The 15000-nt window shown below is 42.6% G+C and overlaps 1 protein-coding gene across 2 annotated transcripts in view; it reads right to left on the bottom strand.

Moving 5' to 3' along the window:
* Positions 1 to 15000, bottom strand: part of clpb (ClpB family mitochondrial disaggregase) — a 74868-nt gene that overhangs the window by 35422 nt on the left and 24446 nt on the right. For both annotated transcript variants that reach the window (XM_084063827.1, XM_084063828.1), the window contains exons 4-6: positions 14768 to 14871; positions 9193 to 9321; positions 1874 to 1971 (exon numbers count right to left, since the gene is read on the bottom strand). In XM_084063827.1, the coding sequence (XP_083919953.1) occupies positions 1874 to 1971; positions 9193 to 9321; positions 14768 to 14871 (331 nt within the window). The remainder of the gene's footprint in view (positions 1 to 1873; positions 1972 to 9192; positions 9322 to 14767; positions 14872 to 15000) is intronic.

Below are 15000 nucleotides of genomic sequence, written 5' to 3'. Positions count from 1 at the left end.
GTCTGTGATCACTTGATCTGGTGTTTCAATGCAATGTATAACATGGTACAGGTGTTGTCATTGAAAAAACGTTATCTCTACATTTGAGTACAGGTGGCTCTCTGTACATTTGTGTATGAGTGTGGTTCTCTGTACACGAGTATGAGTGGTCATCTGTACATGAGTATGGGTGGTAATCTGTGGTAATCATGGGTAGGGGTGGAGATCTGTACATGAGTAAGGGTGGTAATCTGTGGTAATCATGAGTATGGCTAGTAATCTGTACATGAGTATGGGTTGTTCTCTGTACATTTGAGTACGGGTTGTTCTCTGTACATTTGAGTACGGGTTGTTCTCTGTACATTTGAGTACGGGTTGTTCTCTGTACATTTGAGTACGGGTTGTTCTCTGTACATTTGAGTACGGGTTGTTCTCTGTACATTTGAGTACGGGTTGCTCTCCACAGGGAAATAAACGGTGAACCCTGGCATCACTGGAGCCTGGCTGTCCGCTGAGCTAGGCAGGATGTTTTGTTTGCGTGGTCTTTTCTGAGTCAAGACAATTTTACAACTATGAAATCAATTAAAAGTGTATGGTTTTAAAAGCGCAGAGGCAAGTGTCTACTGTAATCTGTTTATTGTTGAAAATATTAAATAAGTTGGCATTTTATAAAATCACAGTTTTTGTCTAACAGCAGGGAGACATATAGGACAGGTTCATTTATTAGCCCTATATATTTCATTGTACGATTAATAGCGAGAATAGCCAATCTACAAACTCACAAAGCATCACAATGAAATGCGTTGTGAGCTTGTACATACATACATTATTTTCGCTATTCTATAATTTTATTCAAATTCTGTAAACATTTTAGATGTTATGGTTGTGTTTAAAAAATAATATGTGCCGATTGGGACACCAGGTTGAAAGTGGTTAACCCCAGTTAACCTCTCCCAGTCTGCAGACAGCTTTTACGCATCCAGTTCTAAACACCACCTGTCAATCAATCTTTCCACCAACTGAGACAGACCTCCTGTAGTGTGACTGAATGCTGACGTGTGTTAATGTGTTACATACAGTGTCAAACACATCACCATACAGATGTCTGCTGGGACCAGTCTGCCTCATACAGAGTTACCAGTAGGTTGCAGCTGCCTACAACTCGTAGTTCTTTTACAATGTACCAATACTTAAAGTCAATAATTAACCCATTAAGACCTGAGGCCGCGTCAAAAAAAAATTCTAAATCCTAACAATTTTTCGAAAAAAAAATAATAATAATAATTTTCACGATTTTTCAAAAATAGCAGATCTACAAGCTCATAGCGCGGCACTCGGTGCCGCGCTATGAGCTTGTATATCTGCTATTTTTGAATAGCCAAAGACATCTAAAGTGACACAGATGCGTTCCAGGTATCAATGGGTTAAAGCAGCTATTCTTAATAATAAACACAATGTGATATAGGCTACTGTAGTTATATCTGTGACTGAGACAACAGGCTGAAAAACAAAGCCAAGTGACAGCTGTGAAAGTAAACATGCGCGAGAGCGCATGCACGTCCGTAACTGGTCGCGGCCCTTACCCGGAAATGAGTTTGACACCCCTAATTAAATCAAAGCTAGAAACCTTTCTTCTTCACTGTAATTTTAATCTAAACATGTTTGTTTTTCTTATTTTTTTTTCTTATTATCGTTTTTATTGCATTCAAATGTTCTTTCATAATGTATTATTTGCTCTGTGTCTTGGTGTGTTAATGCTTAATGTTTTACGTGAAGCAGTTTTAATTACCTTGCTAAATTGTCCATGCCGTGTATGTGTGTGTGTGTGTGTGTGTGTGTGTGTGTGTGTGTGTGTGTGTGTGTGTGTGTGTGTGTGTGTGTGTGTGATAGATACCTTGTCCTCCCACTCTTTCAACAGTGTGCTCAGCTCCCCATCTTTGGCATAGGCCCGTGGTGTGTGCCCCTGGCCGTTGGTCTCCAGGGGGTTGGCACCTGCACGCACACGCACACACACACACACACACACACACACACACACACACACACACACACACACACGTCAGTATATCCAACTTCAATTAGACTAGATATCGTCTAGGATTTTAGCTATAGTAGATCGGCTATTTTCAATATTTCTACACAACACCACCATTGTGCGATGAAGTATAAAACACGGCTTTAGTGGTTAATACATTTGGTGATACTGTGTATATAAAAACATTTAATAAAAAACTCAACTCAAAGAATCAATAGAGTAATCAATAGATTCATCAATAAGAAAATAATTGATAGTTGCAGCCCTATTTCAATCTCTTTTACTCTAAATGAACTATCAGCAGAAAAACTAATTTACAAAGTAAGGTGAGGCACAATATAGAGACACCAGTTTGACAGAAATGTGGATGCAAAAGGCGGCGGCACTTAAATAAACAACAATCTTGATACAAATATTGATATTATGGTCAGAGTACAATATTATGGTCACAATATTTATATCGAGGTATTTGGTCAAAATATGGTGAGATCTGATTTTGTCCAAATCACAATCTTTTTAATTTCAAGGACCCCCAGTTTGATTGCATTAGGCCATTTCATACGATTTTCATCTCTGGGACCCCCAGTCTAGGCTGCAAAATCGTCAGTGTTAATTTAAGTCAGAGAGTATACAAATGGAACCAAACTGGTAGGGGCCCATTTGGACCCCTGGTGGTCCTCAGGCCCGACGTTGAGAACCAGTGATATATAATACACACAAGCAGCCCCAGTAGGACGGGTCAAAATGTCAATGGACAAAGTCTGGCTAGGTGTGAGAGGTCACAGTTCAGGGGTCAGTCAGGCTAACTGCAGCCAAGCAGGGGACTATATATATATATATCTGCAACGTGTGCCAATATTACACACTCTGACCGGCTACACACACACACACACACACACACACACACACACACACACACACACACTGCAGGACGGGGGACATTGTAACACACTGATGCACACTGCAACACAGCAGGACGCTACAAAACGTCGATGGAGGAAGTGGCTTCTATAAAGGCTTTATTATTCAACTGACTCTCTGTGAGGGGTAAAAAACAGCACAATGCCAACGTCTGTGTGTGTGTGTGTGTGTGTGTGTGTGTGTGTGGACAGGACAGGGGTTTAGGGTTGTCAGTGAGGGTGGTTAGCATTGCCTTCTGCCCTGTAGAGGGAAGAGGGCAGGAACTTTCAACCCAGAGTCACAGAGACTCTCGTGCCTCCACACAGGACCAGTTCATGTTTGTTTCATTGCATTATTATAACTCAACTACTAGTGCTGACGGATGCCAGATTGGCATACCCCCCCCCCCTTCCTAGGAATGTAGTGGAGTATCCAAAAAAATACAAATACTCAAGTACAGATACAGTAATCTGTTCAGGTAAATGGTGGAGGTTGCAGACCCAGATCACTCGACTGTTAATGAAAGATGCTACTGACTGATTCAGAATATCTCAAAAGTGTATGCAACACCATATTCTATATACATTTTTTGTGCAAACTGGCACACCAACTAAAATAAATATAAATATTGCAAAACTCTAGACTGTCCCCAATGAAGCAACAACCATTGTACCTGTAAACGTTAACAAGGTAAATCTTTATACCTCATAATGTTTTAAGGACCAATCATGTATTTTGAAGAGCTTACTTCATTTGTCATTTGTACTTCAAACTAGAACCATTCTGAGTGAGCTAGCTTTTGAGAGAGAGAGAGAGAGAGAGAGAGAGAGAGAGAGAGAGAGAGAGAGAGAGAGAAAGAGATCAATATAGCAAAAATGTTGTTGTTGGTTGTTGCTGCAAGCGTTGACCGTGGAGACTAATAATCGTTGTGATTATCGATGAACTCCTAAATTCTGCATCCCGCTCACAAAGCTATTGATCCGAGTGACAACACAAATGCTACCAAAATGTGAAGGAGAAAAAGCAATAATCCGACACACACACACACACACACACACTTGTGAGCGTGCACACCTTGGACATAATAAATAGCATCATTTAGAGCTTTAATATCAGTCCAACCCTCTGGGCCACCAGACTTTATAAAGGGATCAACAGTCTCTCTCTATATCTCTTTCAATCACACACGCACGCGGGCCCGTACACACACACACACACACACACACACACACACACACACACACACACACACACACACACACACACACACACACACACACACACACACACACACACACACACACACACACACACACACACACACACACACACACACACACACACGCTCTTTTCATGTGTAGTGCTTTAGTTATGCCTATTAGGAGACCCACCCCCCTCCTTCCTCTCTGTCTTTCAGTGCAGCTGGTGGGAGCAGACCCCTGCTGTCTGTGTGTGTGTGTGTGTGTGTGTGTGTGTGTGTGTGTGTGTGTGTGTGTGTGTGTGTGTGTGTGTGTGTTTCTCAATGCGACTGCATACAATTATGAATGTACATAGCAGAATACACTGTGTTAATTTGACTACTTACGGGTCAATCTTTACATTGACACTCAACTTTATTGTGTAAAAAGTGTGTGTGTGTGTGTGTGTGTGTCTGTGTCTCTCTCGCAACACGCCGCCACCCATGGCTCTGTCCATTACTCAACCCCCTGGCCCAGCGGCCCTTCACAGGGCCTGGGGAGCGGGTAGAGAGCCTCCCCAGGCAGGGTGAGGGACTGTGGGGCAGGCGGAAGCCTGAGGGTGAGCCTAGAGACTGTGATGGATGGAGACGTGTGTCCAGAGCTGGCCAAGGCCAAGAGAGCAAGCACACACACACAGGGGAAATAATGAGGTATGGACCACACATAACCATACATACTGACACACTTATACAGTATGTAAGTACACACACACACGCAGGCCTGACCAGTATGTGCACACACACACACACACACACACACACACACACACACACACACACACACACACACACACACACACACACACTCCTTACGCAGTGTGTATTAAGCTTTCCATGATAGAGGGACATGATGGAGAGATTAGGCAGAGATGGAGGCGATGAGTGGAATCAAATAAATGGACAAAGGAGACAAAATAACAATAAAAAAGTATTATATAAAATATTTGCGCATTATCTATGAAATGTGTACTTTGACACACGCACGCACGCACGCACGCACGCACACACACAGTATTAGTAAGGACGTATTAACGGTCGTGTATTCAGAGGGTGTGTCTGTAATGTTTACGATTTTGTCGTGATTGGTCATGATAGTGGCGCCTACCCGGCGACGGTCCCGTCGCCCCGGCAACGAGGACCCCGTCTTTTAACATGATTGGCTCAAAACCAAATGCCTCTGCTTTGTGAAATTTCGTACCTCTTTAATTCAAAGGATGTGCTTGCAGAACACTTGATTGGGTTAGGTGAGGGTGATTTGTTTACGCATGCAGAGAGCTGCGACATCAGAGACAAGACGCAGCTACTCTGCAAAGATGTGCAATCCATCATAAACGCAAACAAGGCATTATTACTAGTGTGTGTGTGTGTGTGTGTGTGTGTGTGTGTGTGTGTGTGTGTGTGTGTGTGTGTGTGTGTGTGTGTGTGTGTGTGTGTGTTGGATGGGCTAGTTCTGGGCTTAAAAAGTAAAAAAAAAAAACCTAATAATTATGATATAAAAGTACAAGTGCAAGCGCCCACCCCCACAAACCATTTATACTTAGTTGACCGGGGTCCCACAAGGCTCTACACTAGGTTCTCTAGTATTTCCCTCTTTGCCGAAAATAGCAGATCTACAAGCTTGCAATGCTTGTAAATCTGCTATTCTTTGCCCCAAATGTTCACCCCAGAAAACGGACACAGGTGAGCATGTGGTTATGTAATATTTCAGAAAGCAAAACAAATATTTTAAAAAAAAGGTCTAAAATGTGATTCAAAAACAAATAAATCAATATATGAATGTTTAAATCATTGCAAATGATGATCTAACAGTGCCAGCGCAGTAATAAACTAATAAAACAAGCCTATGAATCACAGGCGCCCTGCGGGCAGAGCGTCCATCTGCTTAAACAACCCGGGTCTAGTTGAACTCTGACCCTGGCCTGTGCACAACATGCCCTTGGGGTAGGGCCACAGGAAGTGTGCGTGTGTGTGTGTGTGTGTGTGTGTGTGTGTGTGTGTGTGTGTGTGTGATTTTATATGTGTGTGTGTGTGTGTGTGTGTGTGTGTGCATGCATGCGCTGCTGCGCTGGTGTGGCTGGGTCAATGACAGGTGCGAGTGCATTGCGGGTGAACGGAAATGCGTGTGAACGAGTGAGTGACCAATTTCTAATGAGCTTTGTGATAGCAGTTGAGTACTGGGGGGGGGGTTGCGGTGGGGACTGGGGGGTTGGATGGAGACGTACCGCCTAAAGCACAGTGGAGACCAGCCAAATGAGACCCAACCATTGTGCATAACACAGCGGGCTGCACAGTAAAATCCTCTGTCTTAATTTAACTCCAACTTAAATTTAAATTTGAGATTAGTAACATTTACGTCCGACTTGGGATTCGAACCCGAGTCTCAAGCACAAGAGAGCAAATTCCCATACCGCTCATGCAAGAGGCTATCCCCACTTGGCCAGGAGAGATATTGTGCTTATGGGCTTCAGGCAGTACCACTTCACTACCGGTAAGTGTCCTACCCGACCCTGTGGTCTAATTGGCAGCGTAGGGAGACCACTCCCAAACCCCTGCAGATGTACTAGTTATATTGTATTAACATTTAACGATAATTAAGAATGGTTAAAATATTGTTTAATTCATAACAATAAGTCAGCTTTAAGACTATTTGTCTTTGTATCATGAAATAAAGCTTTCATGGAAATCCATGCCTGGAAAGCTCTTCTTTGCATCTTGGCATCTAAAGATGTTACAGTATGTGATGCAATTATATAGTCTAGTCTGTCCAATAAAGAAATGTACCTTCTGTCCACACACTGAATGAAGATATTTGCGCGCTGTTTGGGTGTACAAGGTAATAGTGTGCTATAGTCGTGCAACAGTTAATCAAACTATCGATTTCATAGATTTATTTTCTTTTAAAATAGTAAATTGTCAAAAATAGCTCATCCACAAGCTTGTAGATCAGCTATTTTTGCAACGCTAACCAAGGTCTAAGATTGTCGGAATGTGCTTTCATACACACCAATATTGTGTGATAATTTAGATGTACGAGGATTCCGTTTTTGGTGCAGGAGAACAATATATCTGTACCCATACAAGAGCTTATTGTGATATATATGCAAAACTATTCTCCACCTGGCACACGTTAATATTACACAACTCATACACAACTTATCATGTTTACGGTTGTTTTTGCACGCTGTATATTATAAGCTGTTTCCAGTGTAATATTGGAAGTCGTCTTTGTTTATTTTATGAGGTAACATTTCAGCAAAACTCTTCTGCTTGTGAATCTACGATCTATATGGACCGTGTTTCAACGTGGAAAGTTAAATTAACACTACTGTACCACGGTACTGTACATGCCCGTTAAAGCCCTTCGTGTGTTTATTACTAGAGTTGTGCTGATATCGATACCAGTATCAGAAAAGCTGCCGATACTGCCTAGAATACTACGACCGAGCATTCTGCTCGGCCGCTCCTCAACTCTGGAATACCCTTCCCTGACCACCTGAGAGCACCGCAATCTGTTAAAAGAGGACTAAAGACCTAGAATTTATTTTAGCTACTATAAAACTGATAATCGGCTGGTTGTTTAGAACCGGACTCAAGAACCACTATGAAGGCCTAGCTGGGTTGTAAGGCCAGCTAGCCACTGAATATGCAATCCGTGATTAACTGGGTTGTAAGGCCAGCCAATCTCCTGCTACCCTGGAGATAGTTAAGATGCTCTTCGAGCGTCGCTGAGGACACTCCCTTAACCAGGGCATCCAGCCACCCTTATGCTGCTGGCTGTGCCCCTGATGTCACCACGGTGGTGTCAGATAGCGTCAGACATCTCCATACATGGAGCTGCCCATGTCCGTCATGCCCAAGTGGGACCATGACGTCAGTCATGGATGTGACGGCCATCTCCATATATGGAGTCTCGGAGAAGGGTTCGCTGATGTCAGACCTGATGTCGGACCCCGTATCTATCGCACGTCTTGGGTCTCTATGAGGACTTCGTAGGTCGATCGTCTCCATTTATGGGGATCTCCATATAGAGGCCAGTGCTGGCAAGTATGCCCTAAACGTTCGCAACAGCTACACTTGTTCTTCTCCCAGGCTTTATGCCCTCACGTGATTTTAATGTTTTTAAATTTTGCTTTGTCATGTTAATGTCAATTGCAGCGCTCTGAGAATTGTTTCAAATGTAAAGTGCATTATGAATACAATTTATTATTATTAATATTATTAAAATACTGGTATCGGCGAGTATTCCAGTCTATGCCAATCCGATACCATGTAATTTAGCACATTCGTTTACAGTAAATAATTATATTGTATTTTGAATGCTTCAGTTGACTCTACTACAGTTTTATACCTACTGTACTATTTACATTATCATTTTACTAACTTGTAGCTGCACTTTAACAATTTTTTTTTTGTTTAGGAATTTGTATTTATTCATAGATGAGTGTTTTTTAAACTTTTACATTTCAAGGACCCCCATAGCTCTCAGAGTTACTGACCTGCAAGGGTCCATTTGGAACCCCTTCAAGGAACCCTGAGGGTCCCGGGACCACACTTTGAAAACGACTGTCCTAGCAAATGGTTTTCATTACACACTGGTAGTGGATAGGTACTCGGTATCGACCGATACGCAAGTTACGGGTGTCGAAATCGGCATATATCTCTGGTTATTATCCTTTGCAATCTCCTCCTGGGCTCGCTAAAGCATTGGTTCTCAAAGTGGGGTCCGGGGACCCCCAGGGGTCCTTGGGGAGGTTCCAGGGGGTCCCTGGCAAAATGAGTTAATATAGCGTCACAATCATTTTAACAATCTTTTACACTTTGGCTTTTCAAAAATAGCAGATCTATAAGCTCATAGGACGTAACTTCGTGCCGTGCTATGAGCTTATAGATCTGCAATGTTTTCTAAAATCTTCTGAACATTTTTAACACACATCTTTTCTTCTGAGGGTTCCTGGTACCAATATATTTTCTGATGGGGGTCCACGTCCTTGACACAAACAGGTTTGTGAACACTGCGCTAAAGGGTGTTGTGCTTACGTACCGGCCTCCAGCAGCATGCGCACGGTGCGTGGGTCGTCAGCCAGCGTGGCGTAGTGGAGCGGCGTGCAACCGCGGAAACCAGCCCTGCTGCTTAACCTGCTGCTGAATTCATCCTCTCTGGACACCAGCACTGATGGACAGAGAGAGGAGAGAGACAGATCAGTGGAGGGGTATAAAGAGAGGAAGATTTGGGGGTAGAGAGAAAGAAGGGGGTTGAAAAGAGGCAAAGTAAGGACAGTTGCAGGGCGAGAGAGAGTGGGTTTGATGAGAGAGAGAGATAGAGAGACAGTAAGAACAGGAAATGGAGGAAATGTGGGAAAGATTTATCAAAAAGCGAAGGACAGAAGTAGATAAGGAGAAGCAGAGCAGGAGATACAGTTTGTAAATATAAAGGCCTAAATATTAGACTGATTGTTCTCTCAATATGGCGGCTTAAGACAACCAGAGGAATTGCTTCATTAAAGAAAGCAGCTTGTGTGATTTGGATTTTAAAATACAAACAAAGCGTGGTTACGGGTGTGAGAGATTAAACACTGAACGTTAAAAGTAACGAGACACGTTTTTATTTTGTACTAAAGACATACTTTAGTACAGACAAAGACAAAATGATCTTGCTGAAAAACAAGGTTCTATGTCAAAACCTTTGATGAAACTAAAGTCTTGGCTTTCATCATTTGTTGTACAGAATGATTGGAAAGTTAAATTGGTTGATTTGTAACAAGCAATTAAGGCTGTGGAGCACTGAAAGAAACATGTGTAGCATAGACCACTGGTTCTCAACATGGGGTACAGGGACCTGAGGGGGCTCCACGGGATCCCCAGCTAAATGATTGATGGTTAGGAACCACAGAAACCACATTGACCCTTACGGACCACGTTGTCTGAGTACTTATAGTACCTGTGGTGTCAGTCAGTCTATGATGTGAGTACTGTGACATCAGGCATCTCCATATTTGGGCAAAAAGCAGACATTAGGGGCCCTATCTTCCACCAAGAGAAATGTGCAAAGGGCCACCACAATTACAGTATCACTGATATTTTCCAACCGACGTAGTTGTAATTATTACACCCCGGTGTAAGGGCCCAAAATATACCCCCGGGCCCCGGCCAAACTAGGTTAAAGTGGGCTAGCCTGTTTTATACCAGGCTATAATTTGGGCTGTTACACCGGCACCCACATTGTTAAGATATGATCTTGTGCAAATTCGCACCTATGGGCGTCTTGGTCTGAAAATGAAGTGTGGTCATGGTGCAATGCTAATACACACAGCAGGAAGTGTCAAAAAGTGACAAGCTTTAATACGTGATTTAAAAGAAACCTAACAGAGAGTGAGCATGTGATGATTATTAAAGGAGAATTCCAGTCATTTTAGATGTTTGCTTTGATGTGTCGCTAATCACTCACCAACATACAAAGGGCCGTTGAATTTTGTCCATTGTGGAGACCCCTTCCCCTGGCATAATGGAGTAATGTGTATAAATGAAAGTCGCCTATTTTAGCACCTCCAAAGTTTGTTTTTTACCCACTAATCCTCATTTTGCAGTGTTCTGACACTCAAACATGCACTGAATGTCCCTTATGAGCTGCCGTTCATGCAGAACAACGTGAAGCTTGTCCTCGTGTTTATTAAATAAATGATGAGTTAAAAACAATTATTTATTGTATTTTTGGGTGATTTACAGTAACAGTATGAATGCAAATAGTCTGTTCTCTATTAAAAAGAGCTGTAAGCCAAGGATCCTAGTGTACCAATCTCATTGTTATGTGAGAACCATTAATATGGCCATGCAACGTCAACAAGACAATTGGTCGTGCGTTTATTTACATTAATTGAATAAAGTGGTTCTTGAATTGAATTGGATTTTGTCTCAGAGTGGTTGTCACACTGAAAGATGAGTGTACATATGGAACGAAATGGACCCTTACAAGTCCGTCTGGTTCCATTTGTACACTCTCACAGTGAAATGAACTAGGTTGTACAGGGTGTTTTTGAACTACAAGTCCGTCTGGTTCCATTTGCTCTCTCTCTCTCTCTCTCTCTCTCCCCCAAAGGACCCCCAAATTAATATTTGTCCGCAGACCTCCCCCTTCTGAAAATATGTTGTGCCATAGACCCCCATACAAGATCTGTGTGGATTTGGAACCATTTTCTTTTTTTTTAAGAAAAATTGAAACACACACTATTGAAAATAGTTGATCTACAACGTCAGCTTATAGATCGTCTATTTTCAAATATCCAATGTATTTGTATATAGGTTTAAATTGCTCATAGTCACTTTTGTTGGGCTTGTTTTCACAAACCTGGTTGCTCATTTCTCTCGCAAAATCTGGCAACCCTGTCTACACAAACAGACACTAGTCTCGCAGCTCGCTCTCTCAGTGCGTGTCTCTCTCTCTGTGCAATTCCTCTCCTATAAACACAGCCCCCCCTCGAGCACGCCCTCTCATTTTGTTTTATAATGTTTAACTTCATTAATGGACGGTATTATACTAATATTGCGATATAGGGACTGTTTGTTGTGGTGAGATCCAGCGAAACTCCCCTACAAGCCACGGTGACTGTAATGTGCTCTCATTGGCTGTGGGGCAGATCTGCTCGCAAAGTGGTCTCAGCTCCTTTCATACTGTATGATATTGTGTTATGTCCAGTCTGCGACAGAGACGAATATCTAACCTGGTACATATTTGAAAACGGTCGGGAAGCCATCGCCGAGCGTAATTATCGCGGCCCCATCCTCTCGCAGAGCCTTTCACACACAGCAACCAAAACCTTGCCGATCACAGCCCGATCTGCGTCAGATCGGGAGGTTTTGTCGACAGCATAATCAGACAAAATATCCTGAAGTGTGTACTTGCCTTAATCAATTCAATGGTACTGACAAAGCAAGTGTGAAATAAAACAAAATAACGAAATGTATACAACTACTGACTTTTCTTTTGTTTCTTCTTTTTTTCTTTATTATTACCATCTTGCCAAACACAAATATGTTTTACTTCTGTACACAAGATGCAACAATATAGAACAACCCTAAACCTGAACAATTAATAAACAAAGCTGTGTCACATTGCAACTTGGTAAAAACTAAAGAAATAAAAATAGTTTTAGAAATTTTGTTTTAATATATGTACAAACAAAATAAACTGTGCATTTGCTGTAAAAAAAAAATAGCAGCAATGTATTTAAAGGTATCTGCCCCGTTTGTATACAGATGTATTGCTCTCTACTTTCACTCGCCCCCCCCCCCACGACGCTAGTCACAACTTACGTTTCATTTCTTAATTCCTTGACCTCTATTCCCTCTCTCTCTCTTTCTATCACTCCATCCCTGCCTGCCTCCCTACCTCCACCTCCATCCATCCCGTCTCATTTTGCTGTCACCCTCCTTCTGTCCCTCTCTGTCGATCTCCTCTCCATCCCTCCCTCCCACCCTCCCTTGTTGTTCTTTGCCATTTTAGTTGTACATTGGTTCTCAACCTGTGGGCTGGGGTACCACTGGTGGGCCGCGACGGTACTGCAAGTTTGGCCTCCAAATCATTGGCAAAACACTAAGATTTTTATGATATCAATATTAACTAGAAAAAGTGATCCTCGGAGCACAAGTCTCCGCCAGCAGACTTGGGAATGTTGGGAATGTTCTACTTCTTATGTTCTAATTCTTACAAAAAATAGAACATGTTACTGTGTCATAGTAACATGACACAAGTGTCCTATCCGTCTGTATAAGTGTCCTATCCGTCCTGTCTGTATAAGTGTCCTATCCGTCCTGTCTGTATAAGTGTCCTATCCGTCCTGTCTGTATAAGTGTCCTATCCGTCCTGTCTGTATAAGTGTGAATATTCCTGTCTTACCTCACTTTGAATGAGGCTAAGACTCTTTCAAAGTGACACATGTATTTATAGGCCGCTATACGTCACTAGCCAATCAGATCACACTATTTCACCGTATTGTCACGTGTCACGTGAGGCTTGACCAATGTTAGCTTGACATGTGGAAAGTGAAAACAATGTCTCCTGGCGGAGACAAAAAGTGATATCAATAAATAAGAATTATAAGTATACTATATTAGTTCCATTGATCCAAGGTGGAACGCAATGGATTGATTGATCATTAAAATAAGCATGCTCTCAAAATCCACCCATCTGACCACTTAACGGCAACCGTTAAGTGGGCCTTGAACCAGAGCAGGTTGGGAACCACTGTTTCTAGCATGTTGAAATTTAACAATGCATTTATTATTGATTATATCTTTCTGTACGTCTCTGCTTTGCCCACCCCCCCGCCCCTGCCCAAAACACATGACACCCAGTTTACACACAGCCACTCACACCATTGGTTCTCAAAGTGGGGTCCGGGGACCCCCAGGGGTCCTTGGGGGAACCGAGTGCCGTGCTACAAGCTTGTAGATCTGCTATTTTTTGAAAAATCTTGAAAGTGTGTGCAAATCTTTAAAGGCGAACATTTTTAAAACACAAATCTTTGCTTCTGGGGATCCCTGGCACAACATACTCTCAGGTGGGGGTCCGCGGCCACATACATATCAATTTGGGGGTCCTTGGCACAAAAACGTTTGAGAACCACTGACTCACACTCAAAGGACCACAATGGAAATAAGCTCTTTTGTGCTTTTTGCTTTTTTGTGTTTTATGCTTTTGACAGACAAATATGTTCAATTGTTCATGTATTGCATATACATTTTTGTCAATAGAAAAACATAATTGAAACTATCTATCTATCATCCATCTATCCATCAGTCTATCTATCCATCTATCCATCCATCCCCTACATGATGTTCCTGCTTCCACCCTCTTTTCTCCCCCCCCACCCTGCTCCCTTCTTCTGTTTCTTTCCGTTGTCCTCCCTCCATCACTCCTTCCTGCCCCTTCCTTCATCCATCCCTACCCTGACACACTCTGCAGTGTGTGTGTGTGTGTGTGTGTGTGTGTGTGTGTGTGTGTGTGTGGCCGTCTGGGCGGGATAATCACAGCTAACCCAATAAAGCGTCACACAGGCCCTCCCAGCCCATCCATCAGCGAGCGTCTGGGAAACGCTTCCCCGCACCGCGGCGGGCCCACTCGGGCCCAAACCTGACAGCCATATAAATGTCTGCAATATACATACCCCATATAAATATGTCTGTACAAACCCTACACAGGGTGGGGTTCACGAGTGTGTGTGTGTGTGCGTGTGTGTGATGTGCGTGCACATGTTTCTTTGCGCACCCCATGTGTGTGTGTGTGTGTGTGTTTATTAGTGTGTGCGCGTGTGTGTGTGTGTGTGTGTGTGTGTGTGTGTGTGTGTGTGTGTGTGTGTGTGTGTGTGTGTGTGTGTGTGTGTGTGTGCACATACAGCTGCACAGGAAAACAAATAAAAAAAACACGCCACGCTTCAGAAATAAATAAATAAACAGAAACAAATAATACGGAATAAATGAAACGTACATAGTATATGCAAATATTTATGCAAATCATAATGTCTGAAAATGTCAGCTTCTACAGAGGATTCATCTACTGTCTGACACACACACACACACACACACACACACACACACACACACACACACACACAGGCACGTACCTTCCAGAGAGTGGATGCCTTTTTCACGGGAGGTGTCGTACACGTTGTTGAAGTGGTCTCCTGCATTGGGGTCCGCACCAGCTTCTAGTAGAACCTTCACCGCACTACACACACACACACACACACACACACACACACACACACACACACACACACATTATTATTCTATTATGTTTTTCTATTATTATACAAAAACATTGTTTTACATATCGTTGAATCTCCATAATCTTTTT

Source organism: Gymnoscopelus microlampas, assembly GCF_963454915.1.
Source record: "Gymnoscopelus microlampas genome assembly, chromosome: 8".
Classification (NCBI taxonomy): domain Eukaryota; kingdom Metazoa; phylum Chordata; class Actinopteri; order Myctophiformes; family Myctophidae; genus Gymnoscopelus; species Gymnoscopelus microlampas.
The sequence above is the reverse complement of the archived record's forward strand: the minus strand, read 5'-3'. Positions and strand labels throughout refer to the sequence as shown.